Source organism: Saccostrea echinata, unplaced genomic scaffold (assembly GCF_033153115.1).
Source record: "Saccostrea echinata isolate AGI-Se365-2 ecotype Australia unplaced genomic scaffold, CSIRO_AGI_Sech_v1 ptg000015l, whole genome shotgun sequence".
Taxonomy (NCBI): domain Eukaryota; kingdom Metazoa; phylum Mollusca; class Bivalvia; order Ostreida; family Ostreidae; genus Saccostrea; species Saccostrea echinata.
In genome coordinates this window covers 14,602,768-14,626,404 of record NW_026889764.1, presented here as the reverse complement: position 1 = coordinate 14,626,404, position 23,637 = coordinate 14,602,768, and the positions used below count along the sequence as shown (strand labels likewise).

At 34.1% G+C, this 23,637-nt stretch overlaps 1 protein-coding gene across 1 annotated transcript in view; it reads right to left on the bottom strand.

The window, feature by feature from the left end:
• LOC133187568 (inter-alpha-trypsin inhibitor heavy chain H3-like) overlaps positions 1–19,743 on the bottom strand; it is a 39,192-nt gene extending 19,449 nt beyond the window's left edge. Inside the window, exons 1-4 of the mRNA XM_061322980.1 lie at positions 19,236–19,743; positions 4,414–4,571; positions 1,795–1,905; positions 1,310–1,557 (exon numbers count right to left, since the gene is read on the bottom strand). Coding sequence (XP_061178964.1) covers positions 1,310–1,557; positions 1,795–1,905; positions 4,414–4,571; positions 19,236–19,337 — 619 coding nt within the window. The 5' untranslated portion in view covers positions 19,338–19,743. The remainder of the gene's footprint in view (positions 1–1,309; positions 1,558–1,794; positions 1,906–4,413; positions 4,572–19,235) is intronic.
• Between the last annotated feature and the right edge of the window lie 3,894 nt (positions 19,744–23,637).

Below are 23,637 nucleotides of genomic sequence, written 5' to 3'. Positions count from 1 at the left end.
TGTTATAACTTGTTGGAAATACTCGCACTTCGTCTTCGATGTGACGAAACTTTCACACCTGCACAGGGTCGAATGATTTTGATTGACAGGACAAGCACGTGGACTTCGTGTGAACTTGAAGCAGGAAAATAAAAACGAGTAATACTGTCAAACAGATGGATATGATTTGTTGATTTAAAAAAAAAGTTACTTTCATTGTCTAATATATTTAGAAAAAAATTTCAGAGTTATTGTTTGATATAGGTACAAACATTTAGTGAAGCCTGAAAGGAAGGAGGGGGGGGGGCTAAAACGGAATCTCTCTCTCTCTCTCTCATTTGTCTGTTTAATAAAAATTATAACAGCATATTACTTAAATATCAAGTTCTGAAAATTGAATTTATAACAAATAAAATGAATATGTATCTTTGTATTTTCTTGTTCGAGTATAATCTCGGCCATCTACAGATACATGTAGAAGTCTGCTCAATAAATCATCATGAAAAATAGAAATGACACATAATATATTATTGTATTAAAATTTAAAATACGAGCGTATAAATGCAAAACGTCCACTGACCTTTGTAATTAATTTTTTTCATTACTTTACATGAAATCGCCTTGACACGGAGATATATGAATGGATGTTACAATCGCTTTAATTCATTCTATAAGTCAGAAGTTTTCTCTGATTTGTTATCAAATAAGAATGAACATTTTTATTTTCCAACTAAAAAAAATATCTTTTATACTTCAGCGTTCGGCAACAATTGCAATGTTTTAATGCGTTAAAAATCGTATGATTAAAAACTTAATGTGCATGAATCGTCTTTCTTAGGACAATTTTGGAGAATTTATTTTATTTACTTATTTATTCATTCATTTATTGGTTTACTTATTTATTTATTACTTTTTTTTTGGCACCTGACATTATAATACAATAAAATAGTCAATGCAAGGAAAAGATCAGAGGCATTCCGAATATATCGTTCATCTAGCGTTCACCGTTCGTTCACCGTTCACTTTGCGTTCGCGTTTGCGCTCCGTTCGCGTTCTGCGTTCGCTCACCGTTCACCGTTCACACATCGTTCACAAAGTTGCGTTCAGCGTTCACACATCGTTCACTCACCGTTCGCTCTGCGTTCGTTCAGCGTTCGTTCACCGTTCGTTCAGCGTTCGCTCACCGTTCAAGTGGGAAAGTAGAACGTTTCAGGGACTGTAAATGGAAACGATATTTGCCCCATCAGCAAGCACACTGTGAAGTTTGTCAAGAGCAATGTCACGCAGCTAAGAACCTTCTATCATGCGTATCTTTATTTAATTTACTCACTTCTGTTCTGGTGTTCAGTGAGAATATCATTCCTTAGTGGTGACACGTGCAGCTGGGTGATGGCACGTGACTCTTGTATTGTGACCTCCACTAACAAACTGTCTACTATCTGACCGGGATTCACATAGATCGTGTGGTCGTAGATCCCTCGTCGTCGTTGTAACAACTCGTTGTATGTTAAAATGAAGGTTACTTCGCTAAAGGCCGCGATATTTATTGAAATTTTGAACATGTTAGTGTCCCTTGGTCTGAAACAACAGTTGTCATACATTATTTATCAACATTTAACTGCAGTACAAATCATTGGATAGCATATTAAAGAACTATGTTGTTAAAGAAAAGTGATAGAAAAACTTAAATATGCAGATCAATATCTTCCTATTACAAATTTCTGAATTTAATTTCGAATATGAAAGAATGGAATGTCCTTTATACATCTGAGATACTTACAAACACAATGGATACATTTCAGTATGAATTTGTACCTAGTTTGTATGTGACCAGCAGAATGACCCTTCCATCTTGCGTTGTCATATGTATTTCTAGCAATATCCTTTTCTTTAATTTCTCCTGGATAAATGTTTCCATCAATCTCCCTAAAAATATTTCTTCTGTAATATATGCTTTCATCATTTCAGGGGGGGGGGGGGGGGGGGCATAAATTCATAAATTAACCATCTTTTTGGAGATGACATTCAGTAGAGAAGGTGATAATTAATGAATGAAGTTAATCCTAGTGTTAGAATTTTTATGAAATGTCATTTGTAATCGTGATATTGATATATAATTAAAAGCAGAGGAAATGCAAGCTGAGTATGTAGTAACATTTTTGTGTAATTTGCTGAAAGAAAGTCTAATACCTCTAGCTAATGTTATCTATATCATGAAATGACGGGTATTATTCTGATTAAAACCAAAACAAAAAATGAGAAACAATTTGTCTTCTCGAATTTCCTCTGATCTATGCAAACAGAAACAGATAAACAAGTATTAAGAAAAGGTTATGATTATAAATACTTTCAAAACTATAAACCTTCATTTAACCATAAACGAGTTGGGAACAAAATTACATCATATAGAAGATAATATGTGAATTTCACAATTTCTCCATTTGCCCATTCAAATAAAGCACTTTTTGATATTGCTGATTTGATTTTTAGGGGGATATACAATGTCCCCCAAAAATGATTATGATAATATATATCTAATTCACATTATCACAGTAAAGTTCATTTTAACTGAACGATATATGAACCTTAAAAATATTATAAATGAAATGTGAAGAAAATTATAATTATCAAACAATAAAATTAAACAATGAGAACTGTGAGCAGAACAAACAAGGATCTATAAAGCATCAGAGGTGGGATCAGGTGACACATAGGAATATATATATCTGTTGACCGGTCACCACAGCCGTCTTTTGTCATGAATCGGGAAACGATCAAATCCGTAGACAATTAGTATGAAAATTGTTTAAAAATTTGTATGAAAAACGTCAACCAACATTCGAACTTACAAAAGACTGTATTTGCAAACAAGTTCATTGTATCGATCATAGAATTTGCGAAATGTTGACTTTAAACGAGATTATTGATACTCTTGTATCATCGCCTTATTAATCCGTAACTTGCCTTTTTTAATGAAATATTTGAAGATAACGAACATTATTCAAGCTCAAAAGTCCATTCAAACAATACAAATCAGGAGTGGAGCAAACACGGACCTCTAAAACATCAGAAGTGGGATCAGGTGCCATGTAGGAGTGAGCCGACTGGTCACACCCGCCATGTGCTCCTTGCCATGATCGGGAAATAACGGGAAAATCCCTCGACAATTCAGAGTGTAAATAATGGCCTAAAATTAGTATTAAAAACGTCAGTCAGCATTTGACTTAATGATAGATTGTATTTGCTGACAAGGTCATTGTTTTGATCATAGAACGAAATGATGACTTTGAACGAGACTGTTGATATTCTTGTTTCATCAACTTGTTTGTCAATAACAACTCCTTTTAAAAAGTGATTATACGTAGCTAGAGCATGCTCTTTGGTATCGAATCAACTGAGAGATATAAACGCTATGCAGGTGATGAGGGTATATTGCTGCATAAGTAAGGGAAGTTGACGATTGAAAAGTCAAAGACATTACTTTTATCATAAAGTTTTGTTGTTAGATTACCATTAACGTCTTTTTCCATAAAATATCCAAATATGAAACAGACATGTCAAACACTGTAGTATCTTTTATTTCAAGCTCACTGGGATATACACTGTATCGTGTCGACATATGAATGGAATTAACTATTGTTAAAAAAATTGTTCGAACGCACAACATATTCTTGCTTATCGAATCATATGAAGCTGTTAATGGTATAATGCTTTATAAATTAGGGAAGTTGACGATGGAGTCATCACGTCAATCATTTAGATTGGTTGTTAGTTAGCCATAAAATGCCTTTCTCATGTAAAAACATCCAAACATGAAACAGATGTATCAAACTCTGTGTTGTATTTTATCTCGAATTCTTTGGGGGTGTATGTAATAAATGGAAGATTTTGTGGTTTCATTTAAAATAAATAAATCATTTTAGCATTTAAACTCGATTTACTCCTTTGACGGAGTAAAAGTTTTGAGCTACAGCCCTGCCCCCAGGGTCATGGAGCAGTCTCATAAATGAAAAAGGCAAACGTAACAAACTATAATTATTCTCATTTTACAGTAAACAATACGAAATGTGATCAGGGCAAAAGGCATGAATTCACTGGGAAACCAGAGATGGGATCAGGTGCTTAGGAGTAGTAATCATCCCCTTCTGACTGGTCACATCTGCCGCAAGCCCTCTATATAAATTAGAACCCTGACAGATTAATAACATGAAAGGGAAAATTTAATAATTTAATTTATGTGTTATCTATAACGAAACTTTAAAAAGATGTATTTTTTCTCAAGCTTAAAACTGATTCATGATCCTGGGGCTAGGGCACCAAACTATATCGCAAAATGTTGCAAGACTTTTGTCTTAGATATTTCTTTAACATCAACAGTACAGTGTAGATTTTATGTCAATAAACATAAGTTACATTTATATAAAGTATTCTTACAGTGTAAAGTTGGAGATGAAAGCTGCCTCGGGGAGAGTGACATCAAAGGTGGTTTCTTTAGCTCTGACGTCGTCGTTAATTATAGTACTTGTCACACTAGTAGAGGAAAATCGGTACAATATACTGGACTGTATATGTAAAGATACGATTCTTGTTGTCTGGAAAAGAAAAAAAAAAGAAATGGAGACGCAACAATATTAAATCGAAAATTCTAATTATAGATGATATATGTCCTATATTCGAGTGTTTAAATCTTTAGTTTTTATCTGTTGAGTTGGCATATTTAAATAGTAACTACAAATCACCGTTTTTGAAACTTATACCCTAGCATTAGCTTTTCGAATCTTATACGCTTTTACTAATAAAGATGATAATTTTATGTGTCTTTACTTGTACACTCTATTTATCCTGTCTAGAATGATTTGAGGGTGATGACGTTTATAATATGTATCACCTTGGAATATTGGAAAGAAACGGCTACTGTTTGGATGCTGCTTTTATTATTTGAAGAACAAGACAAATGAATACATGTACTTTGTCTAATATTTTACAAATCCTAATTCTCACTGTAAGCTGTTTTTGATTAACATGAAAAACGACCAATGGTACAAAGTAATAAATCAAAATATGTGTAAACAACATTTTATAACGCTTGATCGCATGGTCCTCAGTGGAAAAAACGTGCGTAGAAGATCATTAAAGTTACACCTAACTCTTCAAAACATGAACTAAATGCATTGGTACATTGTTGTATTTTTCATGTTGAATATTAGATTCATTAGTTATTCTTTTGAAGGATTATATCAATGAAATTCTAGGAGAGTTTCTCCACCAAAAAAGTGTGTGAAACCCCAACTACAGAATAAATTATATTTCAGGAATCCCGGCGATTCAGCTAATTACAGAATGGAGGTTACGTGTATCGGCTAATATAATTCAAATTTTATGACAGGGTTCATTTTTATGATTGATGAATAACAGAATGCATTTTGTGTAAAAGTTTTTATGATCTTTTTTCAATTATAAATTTTAATTGATAACCTATGTCCTATTTCCGTCAGACAATGAAGCGATCTGAACGATTTACCTGACATATATACAAACAGATAATTTTTCCAAAGATTTCATAAAATCTTATTTTTTTCCGCTTTTCAAAACGAATCAGTAAAAATTAGTTTTCCCCTTTAAAGTATAAATTTGTAAGATTGTTTACTGTTCTTGAAGCATGTTATTTGATTTAAGTCCGGAAGAAGTTATAATCCCTTTAAGCAAAATTGCAAATTGTAAAATCAGCTATGTTTGGAAAATGATCCTATGCTGGGACAATGCTGAAGCTGAATTCTAATTATAGATGATATGTGTCCTATTTTCGAGTGTTTAAATCTTTAGTTATTATCTGTTAAGTTGGCATATCTAAATAGTAGCTACGAATCACCGTTTTTGAAACTTTAACCCAACATTAGCTTTTCGAATAGTATACGCTTTTACTAATATTTGTTTCTTTGTTTGTTGTTTAACGTCCCTCTCCAGAATGTTTCACTCATATGGAGACGCCACCACTTGCCGGTGGGGAGCTGGAAATTTTTGACCTATAGTCGGCACTTAGGGCCAATGAGCAGTGAGGGATCTTTCATGCCAGCACCTTCTGCGACACGCCTGACGGGACCTCGGTTTATACGGTCTAATCCGAAAGACCGGTCTAAGCGTCCCACAGTGGGATTCGTAGACTTGCTCAAGTCTCTCTGTTTTACTGCTCTCTTTCATACTTGTTGATAATGTCAAACATAAATGTTTGATAACATTTAACTATGGCATAGAGCAGAAGACAGCAATACAAAATAAACAAAAAATTGAAAAAAAAAAAAAAAAAAACCCTGAGACTTGAGCAAGTCTATGGGATTCGATCCCGCGACATAAGGATCCATCTTTACTCCGCGACTCTAGAGCAGACGCTCTTACCATTGCGCCAAGCGGGCGACATTATGTATATTATATTTTACTTATATTTGTAGTCATCAAAGTAACATATCAAGTTATGAAGACATAAAGGTTTTATGATGAACAAATGCACTATTTAATATGGAAATACTACTTCGTTTCTTAAAGAGAGCATGAGACATCTTTTCTGATTTTTTTTTTTTTTTTTTTTTTTGAATGGAAAAAAATCGCATTCCATTAAATATCGCATATTAGATTGACCCCACTGAAGTAAAATATAAACATGTTAGTATACTATCATACTTTGTTGTACATTCAACGGACTGTAAAAAATATTGTTTTAATTAGCTAGAACGCAATAATAACAGTAGCCACGCAAGGGAAAAAGTTTTGTCAGTGTAAAAAATAATACACTTTCTTACCAACCAAATGGGCAACTGAGCTGAAAAGTTGCTATTGAGCTTTAGTTTTTACAAAAGCCATGTTTCATTCGCATCACGTTGACCCCTTTTTTAAATGATAAAATACTTCAAAGGTCTGAAAGCTCTTTTTCGTAGAATTTTAAAGACAGAGACCAACAATTTCCTGTAGACTGTCATTTTAATGTTATGAAACATGTTTTATCTTTCCTAAACGTCTTGAATAGGTTAACTATGGCTCAGGTGCCATGGAGGAGTAAGCACCCCTTGTAGACCGGTTACACTCACCGTGTGCTCTTTGTCACGATCGGGCAAACGAAAATTGAAAATAATAGCTAAAGAATTTGTATGAAAACGTCAATCAACATTCGACTTAACGATAGATTGCATTTGCTGACAAGGTCATTGTATTGACCTTAGAATTTGCAAAATGTTGACCTGAAACGAAAATGTTGAAATCCTTGTATCATTAACTTATTTGTCAATAAGTTGCCTCATTTTAGAAATTTGATTCTACGTAGAACATGCTCTTGTGAACAAGTAGAATATTAAAAAAAAAAAAAAAAAAAAAAAAAAAAAAAAAAAAAAAAAAAAAAAGACAGATGACCAATGGCAAGGTATAAACATGTAAAGTATGTAAATTTACAAATTCCATTTTTACTGGGAAAAAAAAACAACAACATTTGTCTATATGATGTAAAAAAAAACTGAACTCTAAATAATCGTGGTGAATGGTTGTATAAATCACAATAACTTTGTAGGAGTGAGCAAATCATGCAAACAAACCAGTTTTTTGGGGAAAAAAAAAATACTTTCAGACACATTGGCAGCATCAATATATTTTCTTCGGTTTTGTAGACACGCAAATACTAGTCAAACATGCATCAATAAGGGTGAGGTAGATTTCCTTAAACTAAATTGGTTTCATTTTAAACTAAATTTTCTAATATTGGCTGATGATTCGTGACGTGGTACCTCTTCATTTTTCAAGAAGAAAATTTTAATTCTTCATTTCAATTCATCTTTCAAAGTAACATCCTTACATAGTATATACTGATGGTATATACTGATAGCACCTGAAAAGGTAAACAGTACTTCCTATGAGAGAGAGAGAGAGAGAGAGAGAGAGAGAGAGAGAGAGACTGATAAACATTAAAATTTTAATCTTCATAAAGTATTTCCAAAGAAAAAACGTCATGCAATTCGTTCTCTATTAGATTGATGTTTTCATCACAAGTTTAAGAAATCAAATCTTAACAATAATTGATTATATTCGTTTAAAATGTATCAATTGTGCAAACAGTGCTTAAAAATTACCATGTCGATTGAATTAGCATTAACCATATGACATGATATACATTTTCACTTCCTTGTGCAAAAGTAGATAAAAAAAAATGTATCGATCTATTATTGTACTTTATAATTGCATTTTGATGTATATAAATTTCACAAGGAATAAAATTAAGACCAATATACATAAATTTTTTTTTGTGCTTTCATACATTCGTATTTATTACTAATGTTTAAAATTGAACCTTTAATTTATAATCTATTGAAATGGTTAACCAAAGTTCACTGTGAATCTATGAATTTTTATACCATTGCATGAAATAAATTATTTCAGGTGTTTGATTATTATTTATATGGATAACTTCTCGTAAATGCCAGCTTGAAACATCACCGAATTAAGTCGGTTAGCGGACAGGATTCACCGCGACATAATAAGACTCTTAATACTAAACGACTGACATAAATGAGATATTCATGTCCTATTCTAGTTTGCTTTGGTGAAATAATGTTCACATTTGTGGCATATTCACATAAATTAGTTGCTTTCAGTTTTTTGAATAGAGATTACTCTACATAGCATAATAATAGATTTATCAAAATTCTTGTCTTCACCATGATCGTAAAAACTGGTGAAATGTATATAAATGCAATATATGCAAAATTAAAATTCAAACGCTACATGTAAATTGTTTATTTTGTAAGCTTTGAAATGTATAGAGAGAATATATTTAATATGTATAAAAAATATATATTTCTAATCGACTTTCAGTCTTAATGTGAATGTTATCTTCGTGAAACAAGAACCTATTTAGGATAATCATGTGTATATTTCCTCCATCTGTTGTGCTTTGTGGTTTTACATGTACCTATAATTAATTGTAATGATTTCGGTAACTCTTCGCTATCTCTAGCTTTCTGATCTGAAAGGGTTAAACCTATTGTAATCAAAAATGATAATCGAGGAGCACCTGTTGAAAAAAAACGAACACCTGGCAACGTCAAACGGTGCGCCCAAATACACTACGCTCATTTCGTGCTTCATTTTTTCCTTGTTAAGACAGTCGGACAATGAAAACAAGTAATGCAAACAGTGAATAATATACATTCCTATTCCTGCAGCGTGTACCCGCTGACGTAAAAATAAATTCAAGAGGTGTTTTGCATTGACCAAAAAATGCATGCTTTAAGGTACAGGGATATTATATAATTTCTGAAACAAAAAAGTTTAAATTTAAGCCTTTGGCGAATATCGAAGTAAGTTTTGTTTATTAACCACTAAATCAACTAGAGTGTTCCAAGGAACGCATGTGTCGCCTGCTTTGTACCTTCATTAAAGGTGTAAAAAAAATCTATGAACTATTTTGAATAGTAGGTCAAAGGTCAAGGTCAAAGGTCACGAGGTCGGTAAGCATAGACATTTACAAAAGCCATAGTGCCAAGCAATATATATGCAAAATAGCAAATCCATACCTCTTACAGTTCTTGAGATAAAGGGTGTGACAGACAGACAGACAGACAGACGCCGGGTGAAGTGATCCCTAAGTGCTGCTCTGCTCTGCAGGCGACACAAAAAGTAAGGGTAAAAAAAAACCAAACACCACATTGCAAAATTACATACACAAAATGTGCAAAGTTTGCTCTGAACACACAAAAAGCTTAAAAGTATCATTAGGTTAAAAGTTTAATTCTATGCATTTTAATCGTTTATTTACCCAGTTCGCAAATGAATACTGTAAAGATAAAGATCATTTTTGGACACTTTTTTTTTTACAAAAAAAAAAATATATATATTCTGGGAAGGTACATGTATATATATATGGAGCTAACTGGGAATATTATACTCCATGCATGGCTTATTTAGAGGATCTAGGATTCTTGAAAAAAAAAAGGGGGGGCAACCAGTTGGCGGTCGGGGTGTGGGCAGAATTCTCGCAAGTTCTCAGGTTTAAGGAATTTTTCTAAACAGTTTTTTGACTCATTTTAGCTATATTTTAGGTATAATTAATGCGAAATCAAACACCCCAAAATTGACTTAATGATCTGTATATTTTTGGTTTCTAAAGGGGGCGGGACCCCTGGGACCCCTTTAAATCCGCCAGTGATCTGGGACACTTTCAGTATATATATACTATAGTCGACTACGATACAATGTCTGGGCACTTTCTCAGTGGTTGAAAGTCCCATACAATATATTCACTAATCTAAAAAAATTCTTTAATGAATAAAAAAAAAAAGGATTGATGATATGCAACTACATTTAAGATTGTATCTTTTCCTTCTAAATTATCGCAAATATACACTGTAACACATATGGGTTAAATATGTTTAAAGGTTCTGCCTGTTAAACATTTAACAAAGACCAAAACAGATCCATCTTTTAATTAGCGACTATATTGTTTCTACAAGGAGAAACATAAGTTTCTAACAGTGAGCAAACAACAAAATAAATATTTCAATTAAAACCCCCACAAATCAGTGATGGAAAAATATATCTCTCTATCTCAATCTAATTGTTTTTGCAAACAAAGCAAACTGAAACAGAGCAATACTTGAAAAATACACTGTATCGCAGGGCGTAATGTTTTGTTTATTTGAGCAATCGATCATTTCTTCATTAGAAAATATAATTATAGCAGCTGGATTTACAAGGTAATCAATTGTATACGAAAAAAGTGTTCGGATAAGATAAATAAGTAATTTGTAAGTAGTTTTTACCAGAAAAATAGGGAACCTGTTTATGCCATGTATTTTTTAATTAGCCTATTTTAGATTCGTCTTTTTTTTTAGCAATTTTTCTGTACCCTGCATTTGTTGTATAATATGATTTGATGCTTCAAATGGTAACATTGAAAGAAATACTTCAAATAAATGTGCACAAACATGCATTTGGCTTAAAACTACTCATGAAACTTTTTTTCTCAAATGAACACAATAGTATCAAACGACAGATTCCACTTTATACAAGGTTTATTTACATGTTACAGGGCCATTCTAACCTATAAAAACGCCCATTTCAAATCTTCCAGAGGCTTCGGTGAGAGATAAAGATGAAAATCTTCCGTGGAAGTATCAGAGAGATCGTGTTTGATTTGATTTACAAGCTTTACTGCGTACATGACCTTGAGAAATCACCAGAAGCTTATCACCTGACAATCGTCTGCGAGTTTGAAATATATTGCACACATTTCCTCTTTGGTCAGCCAGTGGCGGGAAAAAAACCCACGAGGAAGTGTAAACAAGGAACATAATGGCCACTGGGGCAGGCTCTGAAGTCTATATACGTGTCATGCTGGTTTAAGTTTAATAGATTACACGAACTCTAGAATAATCTGTCTTTTGATGACTGCATGGAGTGCAATTTATCGCTTTGAGGAAGTTTGGTAATACTGTTTGTAAGTCAGGAGATCTTGTAAAATATGATTAATGGGGAATACACATGATTCCGATTATGAAAGACGTGGAAAAGAAGAAAACCAGAAAAACACAAAGACTTGTACTGGTGTACACATTTCTTTAAGTAGTAGTCGTTTCCTTTAACTCTTCAAAGATACGGAAGGAAGTGTCGATAAGTCATTCATGACTAATAATACAAAAACAATGCAAAAATTGTTTAATATAGATCAAATGAAATAAGAAGTCTTAAAGAACGAATGCAATTCAACTTTGTTGTAGAAAATAATCATTGAATTAAACCAAGCATTAATTTCTGTTTATAATCATACCTATACAAATTACATACAACATATTATTAATGAAAAGGGAACTGAATGGTATTAATTGTAAGTAATGAAATGCAAGAGTTTAAATGTCTTATTCATATACGGCCAAGGAAAGGTAAGCGTATATCAGATGAAAAAAAAACATTCATTTTAATGTTAAAATTGTATGCATTTGGTAAAAAAAGTATATACAGTTTTGTTTCTCATTTGAAATCAAAATATGCTAAAACCCCAAGTCTTATTGTGCCCCTGAATTAAAAGGCTTACGTGTTGTACACTGTTTAAATCTTCATAATTTGACTGAAATCAAGTTTGTACATTGTATCCATGAAGAAATAGATATATTCCTATGTTAAGAAATTGATATATTCCTATGGAAAGGGCCAATGTAAAACGTTGACCCCGTATCCCCCATCTTACAGAGGGAGATAAAAATTATAGAATAATCAGATGGATGGCCAAAAAAAAAAAAAAAGACCAGGAATGAAGAGCTGTGTGAAAGAGTATGTCAAGAACCTCTAGTTGAGCAGATTTTACGCCGGAAGTGGGGATGGATAGGACATACCCTTCGGATACCTCTATCCAGCATAAATTGGCAGCTGGTGCTGACCTGGAACCCCCATGACAGGACAAAGAGAAACCAGTCAAGAAACAGCTGGCGATAGGATAGAGAGGAAGAACTGAAACAAGGAACCATCTTGGACAGAGGCAAAAAGGACCTCAATAAGTAAGTACGTTAAGTGTTAAGTTGATTGGTTGTTTGCTTCTTTGCGTCCTTTTCACTCGGGACGCCACCATTTGCCGATGAGGGGCTGCAAATTTAAAGCCTGATGTCGGCAATTATGGTCACTAAGAAGTGGGGGATCTTTTTCATGCCAACATCTATTGCGACATGTGATGTCGGTTTGTACGGACCGTTCTCCACGGCCCATAGTTGGAATCGAACTCGCGACGTAATGCATTAGATGAATATGCTTGCAGATACTAGCCTATATTTGATAGAGCTTATTGTACAAGTAAATTACACTAAGATGCAGTATTCCATATATTGGTTATGATTTTGACGAAAGGTGCTGTCATGATTACTAAATATAGAATTTTTGGAGATAAATCTTTCAAAACGCTACTCGTCCTACTACAGCTTTATTTCTATTTTAAAGAAAACAATAATAAATTTAAAAAAAATAAGAAAAAGTAAAATAAATCTTATAGTACGCAATGATATTACACTAAGATACCGAATTCTTTATATCGACTGCTGGTCGTCACTTAAAAAAGAATATCAGTGAAATTCATTCATAGTGCTACCCCTTCTACAGATTTAGTATATTTAATTTTTGATTTTGTCGAATAATGTTGCCACGGTTACTTAAAAATAGAAAATCATGTTTAACACTTTCAAAAATTTAAGTTCCGACTTCATAAAAGCTTCATATACAAGTAGACTATACTGAGATCTACATAATTCTGAGTATAAATTCCTTTTTTTGACAAACGATGTTGCAATATGCATGGTTATTAACAATAAAAATCTTCAAAACGCTACTCCTCCTACACCGAGTTTTAGTTCGATTTCAATATAATCTGCCACATAGGAAGACCGACCTGTATTTATTGGAATTTTCAATATTTCCAATGCTTCTTTTGTTTGTTGTAAGTTCAAACAAATAATGCCACAGTCTCCTCAGAGACTCTGGGTACCATTTATATTTTAGTAATACCTCATCTTTGGAGTGACCTTGACCCTTGATTTGCATAAATTTGAATTTCCTTAAGATTGGTGAAACTTTTTTGTGATTAGCAAAAGTCGAAAATGTAAACAGGTTATGTTAAAGGACAATTGTGTGGGAGATACCACCATTCTTTTTTTCTAGTTTCGGATGATATATCAGATAACAAAGAAAGATATTTTTAATAACTAAAGATGTTCATTTTATGCACATTAAATAAACTAAAGTTGAAAGTTATTGAGGTACATTGTATGTCAGTGATTAGGCATACTTAAGAAAGTTTGTAAAAATGCCAATATAAAATGATATTAAGAAATTAAATTAAGTGGAACCCCCAAGGCAAACGTCGGGTTGGGCGTCCAAGGACTACATGGCGAAGGTCGTGCGAAGAGGAAATCAGACAGTGTGGACATAGCTGGGAACAATTGAAAAAGGCTGCTCAAAACAGAGTGCGCTGGAGGACTGTTGCTGAGGCCCTATGTTCTACCAGGAACCTAACCGTTCACGGTAGCTCAGTCGGTAGAGCGCTCGCTCCGTGATCGGGAGGTCGTGAGTTCGAATCTCGGCCGCGACAGACCTAAGTCGATAAAAAATAGGTAGCAACTGTTCCTTCGCCATGCGCTCGGCACTTTGAAGTGAAAGTTGCGGGTCCTTCGGATGAGACCTCAAAAACCGAGGCCCCGTGTCACGGCAGGCGTTGGCACGATAAAGATCCCTCACTGCTCAATGGCCCTGAGTGCCGAGTAAAGGTCAAAATTTGAAGCCCTTCACCGGTATAAGGTGACGTCTCTATATGAGTGAAAAATTCTCGAATGGGACGTAAAACAACATACAATCAATCAATCTACCAGGAACCAAAAGAAAACATGATGATAAAGAAATTAAAATAAATTTGAAAAATTGAAACAAATGAAACGAATAAGCATCAATATATATATATATAAAATATTAAGATAAAAACAAGATGTTGGAATTAAAACAAGTTATTAAGATAAAAAAGAATGTTGGTACAGATATCCCTTGATTAAAACATACAAAACACTAAAAACTCCATTTTTACTGACAAATTATTGGAGTCATACTATTGCGGAACAATTAATGATGAATGTTATACGGTATGGCCATAATCTTTAAAGCCTTTTAAAATATTTCTTATTTAATCATATTTACTTTGGAGCAAGAATGGCGCCAGATTTTGCGAGTTGTTTGATATCCCTGATGACTATAAGATCTTTTATTCCTTCCTACAGTAATAAAGTTATTATACCTAAGTACTGTTTTTCCTAAGCATGAAAGTGATTCGTTAATTGTTTGCTTAATCTCTGAAACTCATTAGAATTCACTATTCTCCAAAAAGCAGGACTCGTGATATATCCATTTTGATAAGAAATATTATAATAATTTCATAATTTTCTTTTCCTATGGTAAGTACATATTTTATAATAAAAATTCAAGTACCATGTGATATTAACTAAGCTTTCGACCATTGAAGGAACCTTAAATTCCCCATCTATGAATCTTTGCTGAGGCCAAAGAACATTGCTTGTTTCGTGAAGTTTAGAATTGTACAAAATAAGACAATTTTTTTTATATCTCTCCCAATAGGCAATTCTCTTCACAAATTAAGTCAGCTTCTGTGTTTTTGCTCGTCAAGAAAGCAGACGTAAACCTTGTTCATGGAGAAGTTCGAGAGTGGCGACAAAAGCCTGATATTGTTGACGGAGTAAGGGGGGTTTAGGGATGACAGGATGACAATAAAAAGCCTGGCACAGTTCATGAAGTAAAGGAGTTCTAGGAATGGCAACAGAAGTCTAGTCCTGTTTATGGTGTGGATCTAAAGTCTGGCATGTATTGTTCATGGAGTGGTTTTGGGAGGTGGCGAAAGAAGCCTGCATGGCATTGTTCATGGAGTGGTTCTAGAGGTGGTCACAGAAGACTTGCATTGTTAATGGAGTGGTTCTAGGGGTGGTCACAGAAGCCTGATAATGTTCATGGAGTGGTTGTAGGGGTGGTAACAGAAGCCTGACATTGTTCATGGAGTTGTTCTAGGGGTGGCGACAGAAGCCTGACAATGTTCATGGAGTGGTTCTAGGGGTGGTCACGGAAGACTGACATTGTTCATGGAGTGGTTCTAGGGGTGGTCACAGAAGCCTGACAATGTTCATGGAGTGGTTGTAGGGGTGGTAACAGAAGCCTGACATTGTTCATGGAGTTGTTCTAGGGGTGGCGACAGAAGCTTGGCATTGTTCATGGTATAGTTCTAGTGGTGGCGACAAATGCCTGGCATTGTTCATGGAGTGGTTCTAGGGGTTCGCAGAAGAAGTCTGGTATTGTTGTTCTAGGGGTGGCGAGAGAACAGTGAATTGTTTATGCAGTGGTTCTAGGAGAGACTGGGGGGGGGGGGGGGGGGGGGTCTATGGTGGCGGATTGACAACAAAAGCCGGTTTAAGTTCAAGGTACTGTACCTTAGTGATGTTTATATTTCTAAAAAAAATTTTTTTTTAAATATCGTCCGGAAACGAAAGTGCTATACACAAACAGAATGTATGAAATTATGACCTTGACCTCTGATCTTTTGATCTCAAAATCGATAGGAGTCTTCTTTACGTTTTAGTGAGCTGTTATATTAAATTTTATTAAAGATACCGAAAAAAACTAAAGTTTTCTTCTGAAATATGTTATCTGTTATGTATGATTTTTAACCTTGACCTTTGACCTTAAAATCATAAGGGATTTTCTTTAAGCCGTCAGGAGTTGTGATATAAAACTTAATTGCAAAAGCTCAAAGATTTTTACAGATATTGCCAGGAAATGGAGATGTTACACACAAACAGAATGAATGAATTTATGACCTTTATTTTTGACCTTTTGACCTCAAAATCAATAGGGGTCTTCTTTATGTCATAGGGAATTGTGGTATAAAATTTCATTGCAAAAACTCACAGGCTTCTTGAGAAATCATCTTGAAACAAAAGTGTTACACACAGAGTGTAAAAAATTTTTATTAGAAAAGCTCAAAGGCTTCTTGAGATATCATCTGGACGAAAGTGTTACACACAGACAGAAATACAGACAGACCCAAATTAAAATTCCCTACTTTCAGTGAAAGCGGGGGACAAAAATGTAAATGATTATTAAATGTAATTAAAAAGAGTGTAAAATGAGTACTGATTAAAGAAATATAATGTACTGTAAAAATATTGTTTCTTTCCCACATCAAACAAAGAATTTGTAAGAAGAAAGCCTTTTAAACATAATGTAATGTAGAATCAAAAGTAATCATGTTTACGTTAGAAAAGTAATCAGATGTAATCAATTTCTTCAAAATGTCTGTAGTCATCTTGTAATTGATTACTTTTAAATCCAAAGTAAATGTAATTTAATCGATTTCATTTGAAAATATTTGACCCCATCCCTGGTCATTGTTCATTGAGTGATACAGGGGGTGCGACAGAAGACAGTTACTTTTCATGGCCTGAGGGCGGGGGGTGGGGGGTTAGGAGTGGCGGAATAACATCAGAAGCCTGCAGCTGGCATAATTCATGAAGTAAAGGGGTTCGGAGGGGGGGAAGCAAGAGCCGGTATTGTTCTTGGTGTGGTTCTCGGGGTAGAAACAGAAGCCTGGCATTGTTGCTCTAGAGGAAGCATGGAGTTGTTCATTGAGTGGTTCTAGGGGTGGCGACCAAAGGAATTCCCGTATAGGCTATAAATTTCTACATTTAGATGTCGTGGTCACTTATCTTTTATACCGAGTACAGTGTACTTTTTATATATCATATACATTCAAAAGTAGAAATATTCCTACCGACTTTACACCCTAGCAGAATATTTTCAATATTTTTAATCTTACCCATAGTCTATATTTAAGCTTTTAGCCCAACTTTTCATCCAGAAATATGTAAAAAAAAAAAAAAAAAAAAAAATACTTCATATGCATATCAGTCTGTATGCAGAGTAAGTGTAAGTTTTAATTTTGACATACCACCTGAATTGCCAAAGATGGCTCCAAGTTTACAAAGCTTATTGAAACTTTATTTATTTTTAGCACTGTGATTCTGTCTTTTTACCGTAGACCTTTTCAATTCATGATATGCAAATAGTATTTCATACCGACAAATTTCGTATTGTTCATGACAAGTATGACGGAACTTTAAAAAACAGTCGAAGAAAGATATGCTTAGAATACAGGTTATGCGCAAATTTTGTATAAATGTTCCTTGAAAAGCAGTCTTAACACGAAACACATTTTTATGAATGAATACACAAAGGGATGACCAATACACCAGCATTAATTAGCCAGTCAAAACAACGCCTCTATTCACATGGAAAAACAATTACACTGCAGCGCGCCAAATGTATCTGGGAAGGCCATCAACATCATTTCGCCATGCTGAACAACGTGTTAATCTCGTTTAGGCATTTCCGCTTCATTAGAGTGGAATATAATTTATTTCTCATGGAAGAATGGTACTCAGTTTACCCTTTTTCCATGAATGTCTCCACTGGAAACTTTTTTTTCTTCTTGTTTACATATAGAAAAACTTCATGTTCTTTAAATTGAACATGAATATTTTAATGGACGTCAATTTTCATGAATACCACATGGCATTCACCATTCTTAAATTCACCATGCTTTCACTCACATTTAAATAATACACTACTACCTATAAGATACCAACTTGAAAACGGAGACGGACAACTTTGAAATGTGATGTTACATGTTGAAAGATGCGCGGGTCTTATTTCAGTGTCAACATGCATACTCCTTTTAGAATAATTACTAGAGCTAGATATCTGTCAAATATATTCAGGAGATCACTATATCAAGGAACTCGTTCAAGAGTTACATTAGAATCAAAACCACTTTTCTAAAGAGAGAGAGAGAGAGAGAGAGATTTAGGGGGGTGGGGTATAATTTATCCCTCCGTTATAGGACAAAACAGTAACCAAAGAATCTTTAACATTTTAACAAATACTGAAAACAACTTGTTCATAACAAAAATAATGAGTTCACCTAAGATAAATGTTTTCGATGTCCGATATTGATAATTAGGGGGAATAACATAGTCTTCGCTGAGGACTTTACAGAACAGGTGCCCCATATAATTATCATAATTATGAAAAAAAGTAGAAGTGCTCCGTTAAAAATGTCATGGAAACACAAATACAACATAATTAAATATATTTTTACTCATTCTAGGTGTTACAGGTGCCAGAAAAGTATTTTTACGCTAATGTCATCGATCTCTATATATTATTCACGATTATAGATACATATATTAATAATAAGGTTATAAATAATATATTTCATACATACACAGTCTCTCCAACAGATTGACTGTATGTAATAAAATGTTCAAAATGTTCCATTATGTTATTTTTCGGTATATATTATAACGTCTTCTGATCTTAATCGGTTTGTCATTCTTCGGAATTTAATTTGGTTGGTATCCAGGCTCTGTGTGTTATGATTTATTTTAACCAAACTATGAAGTCGTGACTACATTGTAGCTAGGTTTGATGATTTCAATTCCAGATGTACTGATAATTGTACTCTGGCATCAATACAACCTGACCTCACCTGATTAGTTTCATAGTACCGGAACTTGCAATGTAAGTACTATTGTCCTATTTTTTTAAGGACGTGATAATGAAGAACCATTAACGAAAAAAAATAACATAAGGGAAAGAAAATCCTAGTTATTACAAACTAACATACTAAGTACCTTAGGCTGGAAATCTAGATCCAAGGAATTGGTAAAGCAAAACGATAATCCAACACAAAGAAACATACAAAGATATCCAAGATTATTCTCAAGGTCAGCCATAGTTTTACTCCCACATGTAAATTGGAATGTACAAGCTCCTACAACGTGTGAACACTAAGCAGCCAGTGTCGATAAAGGCCTTCACATTTTAAGAGTATGCTAAAATAAAAAAAAGTCTAAAGCAATTTATTCTTTCTTATTTAAGTCTCCTTTTCCGCAATTCGAGCGGTTATCTGAACGATGCATCTAAGTTTCATGGTATATGCCTGGCTATTTGACGGTGCTGCTTACGATCGCATCACCGGCAAAATTTGAAGAGGAGCTGCAAACAGCCAGCGCTGACAAATGTCCTGGCTCCCAGCCCTAGAATCACACTTCCACCCAAAATGTTCTACTGATGAATGACAAATGCATCCTTGTTTCCCCTGATTCTGGAGCGGATCCAATCTCTTTTTTATATACCGATAACCAGAAGGATAACACTGGCAAGGTCCAAGGAAATAAAACGGAAAAGAACCCCCAATCTCGAGAAACGAGGAGAGGATTTGACATGGCTACTTAATAGATTCTTGATTAGGAATCTGATATTTTCCTAAGTGAAGATTAGTGATCGGATGCGATATTTAACAACAAAATAAAGCTTACTGTTAACGAAGCTTATCGCGTCACTGTCAGATACCAAAATAGAGGCATTTATTTTCTTACGTAGCGTTTGAATTTTAGAAACAAGATCAGATAAAAAAAGAAATTAAAATGCCAAAATTGAAAACTAATTAATAGTGGGCAGTTTTTCAAACCGGATATTAATCATCGAGTTGGTTTCAGTTCATGTGAAATCCTTTAATCAAAAATAATAGATATGGCAAGGCAGAAATTCTTTAATTGCCATACATTGCAATTAGTGACTTGAACAAAACACTAGTATTATTTTAAACTTTTTAAAACATCGATTTTCAATACCTTGACTTATATATAGCTATCCGATATTCTTAAATTCAAAACTCAACACATTTAATTCTGGAGACTTCCCAGTTACTGTCCAGACCGCATAGCTGTATGGGTTTAGCTTTTAATAGCCAGAGAGAGAAAAAATTACCTAGACTTTAACATCTAGGTGGACTTGCGTTATCAGAAAAAACGATGCTAGGTCATCGATTTACGTAGGAACACAAAACTATATTGAGGTAAATAAAAAATTTCGAAGAAACAAAAAAAATGGAATGGAGCTTATTTTTACGAAAAGTTCTGTATATCCAAAGATCTTAATTGTGTTTTTGTCGGATCATTTGAAAGATAAATTCGAGTGACGCAGAAGCTGCCCGGCCACATCATCTCTATTTAGAGATGTTGCTCCTTTCAGTATCAAGCACTATTGGAGTAAACATTTAAGCTCCCCCCTCCCCCGAAAGAAAACCCACATTCTGTGATGTTTAATATTTCTTGACACAGATTGACACATTTTACTTGTCAAGTATATGGTTAGCCCTTTGTGGCTGTATCCCGTGTTTGTGCCCTGTCGATTTTTCCTTGCTTTGGAAACATTTATGAATCAACGAATTGAGTTCGATTTTTCCTTGCTTTGGAAACATTTATGAATCGACGAATTGAGTTATTTAAATTAAACTCACACTCCCTTAATTTCAAGTGTTCGTTATGTTGTATAACAATTGTTAGGTCTACATTTCAGTACTAAATTGTATTAGCACAAACTGTTCGTAACGTCTTGACGTCAATACAATTGTCAGGCTTTATTATTATTCTCCTTATGTATAGCTTTCAATAAATATCAAATACACTTACCGACACCATTTTATATTTCAAAAGGGCCGTGAATTATAAATGAGGGTTGGGGGCTGGGTTGGGTGTTCAATTCAATTCTAAGTATGCAAATCTACAGATTTTCTTCCGAGAGATGCGCTTACTAACATATGGGATTTCAAGCTTTAAAGTTACAAAGATCTCACTGCATAGTTGTTATATGTATTTAAAAGTACATGTAAATTTAATTCTATCTCTGATAGTTCCAATAATAACTTTGTCATGGAGTTTCACTTTACGTAACTTAGTCAACATAACCGATATAGGAGTTGATTGAAAAAAAATAAGCAAATCTTCCTGTCCCCTCTCTTCCTGACCTCTCACGATGTTTCATACATGTATTAGGAGAAATAGCGTTTAAAAACAATTTTACAATTTTACCATTCTTACCATATTTATGGTCCAAATTCAGTAAAACTTGATACATGCACAAGTAGACTAGACTGTTCCTCATTTTGTTTTGTTTTTTCGACGAAAGATTTTGCCATGCTTTTTAAAAATAGAAACTTCTCTATAATTACTTCAATTGGAAAACCATATTATTATTTAATGTCTGAAGTCATTTTACCTGTATACTCATAAATCTGGAGTTCTGACCGAGCACTTTTCAATTTTTTTGCAATCTTATACTGTGAACCACTATTTATTTCCCTAGCCTATGACAAAATTAAAGTGACTAAGACGCAAAAGATTTTGAGAAAACAAATACTTAAAAAGTACCTTGTAGAATAAGACCTTTGTCATTGACGTGTTGAAATCCATGATTAGTTCCAGAACTCTACAACCTTTTAGAAGAATACAAAAAAAGCCTTTGGAAAGAAAATACGTTATCAAAGAAAACATTAACTTTCTGCATGACTTAAGTTTGCAGCAAGTACGAAAAAAAAATGAGAATTTATAATTAAACATTCAAATTAGTTATTTTTCGCTGGGAAGAGGGGTTCAAAAGAGGATTTTTTTATTCAAAGAAAAAGAAATATGCTTCAGGCCATCTTTAAAAAATGTTTGCTTGCTTCTCCCGACCCAGAATAAAAAAAAATTGGTAGATAGGCAGGGAATTTTTTTTTTATTCAAAAAACACTTACAAATTGAAAATAATTATTAATGGGATGAGAAAACCTCTGAATGAATAAAAAAAAAAGTAATTGTTTCCTGGAGGTTAAAAAAAAGTTTTGAGTCAGTCGGTCGGGAGAGGTCAAACAAACATATTTTTAAAGATGTCCTCATTTACGTTTAAATTAATGAATGCATTTAAAAGACACGATAGGCCCTAATTTGGTACGTCTCTCAGAACGATGCGATAGTTCATAATAAAAACAAACAAACAAACAAACAAAAAATAAAAACAATCAAGAGGCCCATGGGCCACATCGCTCACCTGAGTAACTTTGGCCATGCTGTTCTTTACCAGATTCCCCCTTTTAATATACCTATTGTGGCCCAGCCCTACCCCCGGGGGTCATGATTTGAACAATTTAGAATCTACACTACCTCAGGATGCTTCCAAATAAATTTCAGCTTTATTGGTCCAGTGGTTCTTGAGAAGAAGATTTTTAAAGATTTTTCTTAAATATTTTAATGTAAAACTTGGATTCCCTATTGTGGCCCCGCCCTACCCCCAGGGGTCATGATTTGAACAATTTAGATTATACACTACCCCAGGATGCTTCCATATAAGTTTCAGCTTTTCTGGCCCAGAGGTTCTTGAGAAGAATTTTCTTATTTATTTCAATGTAAAACTTGGATTCCCTATTGTGCCCCCCCTACCCCGGGGGGTCATGGTTTGAACAATTTAGAATCTACACTACCGTAGAATGCTTCCTTATAAGTTTCAGCTTTTCTGGCCCAGTAGTTCTTGAGAAGAAGATTTTTAAAGATTTTTCTTATGTATTTCAATGTAAAACTTGGATTCCCTATTGTGGCCCCGCCCTACCCCCAGGGGTCATGATTTGAACAATTTAGAATCTACACTACCCCAGGATGCTTCCATATAAGTTTCAGCTTTTCTGGCCCAGTGGTTCTTGAGAAGAAGATTTTTAAAGATTTTTCTTATATATTTCAATTTTTTAATGACCCCACCCTATTTTTGTCTTTTCTTGATTATCTCCCCCTTGTAAGGGGACTTGGCCCTTTATTTTAACAATTTACACTCCCCTTCACCCAAGGATACTTTGTACCAAGTTTTGTTAAAATTGGCCTAGTGGTTCTTGAGAAGAAGTTGAAAATGTGAAAAGTTTACAGACGGACCGACAGACGGACAGACGGACGGACGACGGACAACGGGTGATCAGAAAAGCTCACTCGAGCTTTTCAGCTCAATTATATGAACAAAATTAAGAGATTTCAAAGGGGCTGAGTTAAGGAGTCTTTTTTTTTTTACATTAGCAAAGTATCTGACCTTCAAGAATTATCAAAGCATATATAAACCAAAGCAGAACAATGCCAATAATATCAAAACAATCTTAACTTCAGTTACCTTCAATTTGAAACAATGAAGGTGACTTAACTCAGAAGAATTAAACGTTATTCTACCCCTAAAATC